The sequence below is a fragment of the Bombina bombina genome, chromosome 1 (assembly GCF_027579735.1).
Source record: "Bombina bombina isolate aBomBom1 chromosome 1, aBomBom1.pri, whole genome shotgun sequence".
Lineage (NCBI taxonomy): Eukaryota > Metazoa > Chordata > Amphibia > Anura > Bombinatoridae > Bombina > Bombina bombina.
In genome coordinates, this window is record NC_069499.1 from 982,025,733 (window position 1) to 982,031,971 (window position 6,239).

At 36.3% G+C, this 6,239-nt stretch overlaps 1 protein-coding gene across 1 annotated transcript in view; it reads right to left on the reverse strand.

Moving 5' to 3' along the window:
* Positions 1-5,209, reverse strand: part of TCFL5 (transcription factor like 5) — a 450,805-nt gene extending 445,596 nt beyond the window's left edge. Inside the window, exon 1 of the mRNA XM_053716082.1 lies at positions 4,506-5,209. Coding sequence (XP_053572057.1) covers positions 4,506-5,209 — 704 coding nt within the window. The remainder of the gene's footprint in view (positions 1-4,505) is intronic.
* Positions 5,210-6,239: the final 1,030 nt, after the last annotated feature.

Sequence of the window (6,239 nt, forward strand, 5' to 3'; positions counted from 1 at the left end):
TATATATATAAAAATATATATATAATATATATATAAAATATATATATCATATATATAATATATATATATAAAATATAAATATATATATTATATATAATATATATAATATATAATATATATATATATATAAAAATATATATATAATATATATATAAAATATATATATCATATATATAATATATATATATAAAATATAAATATATATATTATATATAATATATATAATATATATATATATATAATATATATATATAATATATATATATATATAAAATATATAATATATATATATATATAATATATATTATATATATATATATATATATATTACATATAAAATATATATTATATATATAATAAAAAGTCTTATATTAATAATAAAATTATAGAAAAAAAACTTTTAAAATAATTTGGTGGAAAAAGTCATTTTCGGTTTCGGTTTTCGGCCAAGAGCATCCTGCATTTTCGGTTTCGGTCTAGAATTTTCATTTCGGTGCATCCCTAGTATAAGAATCTTATTTTTCAGCTATGAGATGTCAATCTTACAAGGGAGGCTGTGACAACACAGAGTAAGGACCCAATTTCTTCATGCCATCTCTCTGGTAACAGATTCCAAAGACTAGTACAGTGTAAGGTTTCTAATTTTCTTCTTTTTATTTTGAAAAACTGTTTGCTAATGTGTAATTTTATTTTTATTAATAATGCATTGTGCATAATATTTTTGGCATAATAAATCATTATTTTATTAAGTTTGGCCTTTGTCTAATAATTGAACCACGTTACTGAAAGAGACTGGAATATTAGAACTGTATAATTTAGGTTATTTTCTGCTAAATTGTACTCAGAAAGTTAATGTGCAAGGCTGGGTTTTCCTTAGGATTTTCCCTTTAATAAATCATAAGTGGTGGCAGCATTGTTAGTTTAGTGTGGGTGGCATTAGTGTGGGTGGCATTAAAGGGGAGTTTGGGCATTTCTTTTAAGTCTAGTACAGACTAGAGAGTATTATTAACCCTTGCACCCACTGAACTAAATCACAAGCTGGTCTGGTGTGGCTAGATTGTGAAATATTAGTGAGAGTAGAAGGGGTCAGATAACCCTTTCTGTGCCAAATAAGTGACTGGCGCAGGGTTGGATAACCTTGGTTCGTCACATATATATTCAGCAGTGATGGATCCCCCCTTAGCCCCCAACAGCTCTCTAACCCTCCCCTCCGCTACCTATTTGCACCCATCTTGGGTACTGGCAGCTGTCTGCCAGTACCCAGTTTGCCATATAATTTTTTTATTTCTTTTTTAAAAATCAAAAATTTTCTGTATTGTAGCTGCCCCCCTTCATAACCTACCCTCCACCCCCTCCCAGATCCCTTGGATAATATTTATCCACCCCCCTGCCTCCATCAATTACACTTTATATGTTCCATAGTATAGCGGTCCCACCCACCCCCGTGCGCGCTCCCGGTGCCCCTGCACACAATCCGGCACCCCTCTGACGTACTTCCCCCAGCAATGGGCCACCCACCCGCCTCCCTGCAATGGATCCCTCTCCCCGACGATCGGCACCATCGCTGGCCGATGCAGAGAGGGCCACAGAGTGGCCCTCTATGCATTGGTGGGTAAAAAAGGTATTGCAGTGACGCCTTAATATCGAGGCATCACTGCAATACCTTGAAAGCGGCTAGAAGCGATCACGAACGCTTCCACCGCTTGAAACTCCAGAGGACGTGCACAAGCACGTCCTTGGTCACTAACTGACACCCCATGTAGGATGTGCCTGGCACATCCTCGGTCGTTAAGGGGTTAAAGAAAGGCCTGTTTGTATGGTGTATGATGTTCATGTGTGCACTTAAAAAAGAGAAATCGGATAATTATGGCAAAACCAATATTGAGCAAAAATGTCAAAATGGTCTGTGTCAATTAAAGGGACACTAAATACAATTCATCAACCTCCCTCTAATCATGGATGCCGTCATTTTGGAACTTAGTATACACTGCAGGTATCTGAAGGAGAGTTGCTGCACATGTGCAAACACATCAGCACTGAAATGTAGTGATCAATTGATTTCAACATGGCTTCACCTCTGACTAGAGAGAGGCAGGGAATAAACTCAATACTATGCTTATAAAATGCATTTAGTGTTAAAGGTACGGTCTACACCAAAAATGTTCTTGTTTAAATAGACAGATAATCCCTTTATTACCCATTCCCCAGTTTTGCATAACCAACACTAATATTAATATACTTTATACCTCTGTGATTACCTTGTATCTAAGCCTCTGTAGACTGCCTCCTTATTTCAGTTATGTTGACAGACTTTTATTTAAGCTAATCAGTGCTGACTACTAGGTAACTCCACAGGCGTGAGCACAATGTTATCTATTTGGCACACATGAACTAACACCCTCTAGTTGTGGAAAAACTGTCAAAATGCATTCAGATAAGAGGCGGCCTTTGAGGGCTAAGAAATTAGCATATGAGCCTACCTAGGTTTAGCTTTCAACTAAGAATAGCAAGAAAACAAATCAGAATAGGTGATAAAAGTAATTGGAAAGTTGTTTAAAATTACATGCCCTATCTGAATCATGAAAGTTTATTTTTGACCAGACTGTCCCTTTAAATGTCCTTTTAAGAACGAAGAACTGTGAGAAAACTTTGTCCTTAAAGTGCCATAAAACATTTTGAGTTATGTGCATATTATTAAAGGGTCAACTGAGATAAAACAGTGTGTGACAAAAAAAAAGTGTAAAAAAAGCTTATAGGTATTTAAAGGATTACTTTCTGTTATAATTTTTAAGCTAAACAACTAACATATTAAAGTTAATAAACATTAATTAAAACCTACTGACCTATATTTTCTCCAAAACGAAGTTTCATAACGTTTTAAAAGTTATATCTTTTATTCGCCGATGATATCACATTTTCCTGCCCACTATTTTCAGCACTGCATGTTCAAAATACTTAAACCAATAACTTTGTGTTTAAAGCGCCATTTTGAAAACTAGGTATTGTAAACGGATTGGTACAGTGCAAAGGATACCCACGGAGTGGGTTTGGAAAACAATTAAATTTGCAGACAAGATTTCTGATATACGGTAGAGATATGTTAATGAAATGCTATTGATAAAAAGCGTATTTGGGGTAGTTAGTTAGTATCAGGCATAGAAAATATTTACTTACAGTGGCCCTTTAAATAAAATTTCCAAAAATCTGAAAAATTACTTACACTTTAGTGTTCCCAAGTGATGCTTGCTCCACCCCCCTTATCAGTGTCTTACTCCAAACCCTGAGATGATATGTAACAAAGTGTGCACATGAGGATAATTACATATGCAAGTAAAGGGGGGTTGAGGAGAGACAACAGATACTGCTATTGTTTGTTGCCAAGAGGCTAGCTTGTTTCCATGGGGATAATGTTACATGCTTTGTGAAAGCTTCAGCAAGAAACGTATGTTAGTTCATACTGTTTTATGTCCCTTTAAAGGGCCATTATAGCAACAACAAAAAATGTACATTCAGTTAGAAAATGTAATTTTAAGATTATTGACCCAAGATTACTGTGTGTTTACCCCCACAAAGGGTTTAAATAAAAAGTAGAAATACTGCAGGGACATGCAGAGCACTGCTGGTCCCGAGTGGAAAACAATAGTGATCCAATCGGCTCTAGTCGCACAACTCAGGTGTGGAGTAATGTTACTGATTAGATCAGCAGTGTTTTCCACTCGGGACAAGCAGTACCCTGAGTACTGAACAGTATTTCTACTGTCTGTTTAACCCCTTTTGCAAGGGTTTTAATGGGTAAAAGGGCCATAATTTAATTTCAGCTTAATAGTGGCTTAAATTTAAGCTAGGTGGTCACTAAACTCAGCAGAGTGGTGTGTCTATGAAATATGTCTCAAGGAAAACAATGTTAAACACTATCTTTCTAATCTGGTAGTTAGTTCTATGGAATACATGTATCCATTTGCATTTCTTAACCCATTACAGGCTTGCATTTTTAATAGCTCGGTTTTACCACCAGCTGTGAGAATGCGCTTTTTCCAGTGGTCAGCAGGATTGAGGGAGGGTATTAGTGCGGTCCTGCTGCTGGAGGTGGGACCCCTGCTATTATAATTAACAACAAAATCTTAATAACCAGCAACATACAGGGTATGTCATGGTCGTTAAGGGGTTAAAGAATTATATTGTGCTTCACCTATTAAAAATGTTTATGAAGGTCACTAAAAACAGAAAATTTAAAAAGCAATATTTTCTTATCTTAGTTCCTCTCCTCCTTTTATTATCCCCTTGAACCCTCTTAGCATGTAACACAAAAGAGGGCCCAGCTGCTTTGTAAATCAACTTCATGAGAGCTGATTTACAACAGTGCAACTCTTGGCAGGGCCCTCTATCTCTTTGTCTCCCATAATTGTTACTTTACATATTAGACCCATATTTTTAGCGCTGCGGAATCTGTTGGTACTCTACAAATGACTGATAGTAATAAAATGAATAATAATAAAGCAACACACTTGTTTGGGTTAACTCCAGACTCCTGTGATTCTGGACATCTGGGTATTTCTGACTGCATACAGTTGAATCTATCCTCAAGTCGAACACGAACAGAGGATTTAGGTCTTGTCTCAAGAACAGGTGGTACATTCTCTTTATCCTCATTTGTTTTTCCAGCATTATCAGCATGTTGCATTCTAGCAAAGTTAGATCCAGAGGGATCCCCTGCAACATAACCCATTGAGGTATCAGCCATGTTTACATTATTTTTAGGCAGATGGTCCTCACTTAACATCATCCTCAACTCCTGAAAGTCTAGTGACTGGTTGGAATTATTTTGTACATTGCTTTCAGAAGCTGCAGACTGGCATGTCACAGGGTGTCCTCCTGAAATACCGGTTGTGAAACTGCTCTGGTTTATGTTGGTGGATGGATACTGAGGAAGACTAGGAGGGTTGTTCACTGTGAAAAAAGCTGAGTTCGGTCTGGTTTCAAATTCTGCTTCACTGGCTTGAGCCTCCATGTGTGAATACAGTATGTTTTGCAGCTGGGTATACTCAATTTCCGTCATCTCTACTAGACTGAGGTCTGTGGCAGTAAAGCATGGGGTCTGCTCATTTAGCACAACGTCAGCAGCACTTCCAGGCCCTGAGGAAGGTGTACTGTCAGATGATACAGTCTGAGTGTTAGGTGTCTCTGGTAGTTCGGGTGTAGAGATCGACATAATTGCATCAGTTATTGACTATACATTCAATAAAAAAATATTCCACTTGTGATTGATTTTTAAAATAAAGTCATTTTTGAAAGCCCAAGTATATAATTTAAATGTAATTCGATAAATTCAACCCACGACAAAACAAATATCAATTACAATGCTGCATGTAAAACTAATACTATAGTACGCGTGGGTATGTAGTCCATAAATAACATAAAGCAGAATCGTATGCACCAGCTGCTTTAATAGGCTAATTCCCAAAAATAATGAACTAAAATAAAGGTATGGAACGTGCTGCGCAGCATCATCAGGTTAAATACGCAGAAGCTGCGCGGAGGAAGCGCCAACTGCCTGTTGATGACGTAGACATACGGCGCTGGATTACGTGACTTCCTTTTGACTGTTACCAGGGCCGTTGTTATTGTAGCACTACGAGAAACTGAGAATTTCACGAAATGTTGCTTCGTTATATCTGAACTGGAGTGTCAACTGCCAGCATGTGTCTTATGCGAACAGTGGGACAAATGACTAGTTGCGCGCCGTGAGATGCTTTTACGTTACTAGTGGGTTAGGAGCTACATTAACCTTTGACATTGGCTATCCAATGCCCATGAGATAAATAGAAACGAACGATTCAACTATAAAGACGCAAGTTTCTTGAATTTTAAGTCACCCCATAATTCCAACTCTACGTACAATAGCACTTAAACACACACACACATATATATATATATATATATATATATATATATATATATATATATATATATATTCACACACAAATACACATACACATCGACACTGACAAACACAGGCACACGTTTTATTTATTGATAAATTGTCATTATTGAAACCAAATAAAAAAACATTTCTATTGAGCCTAATAATTAGTCCTGCTTTGGATACTTACTAAGAGCTTTAGTGTTGAGAAAGTAAACAAAACTTAACCCCTTAAAGGGACACTACTCAAAAATTTTCTTTTGTGATTCAGATTGAGCATGAAATTTTAAGCAACTTTCTAATTTACTCCTATTATCAA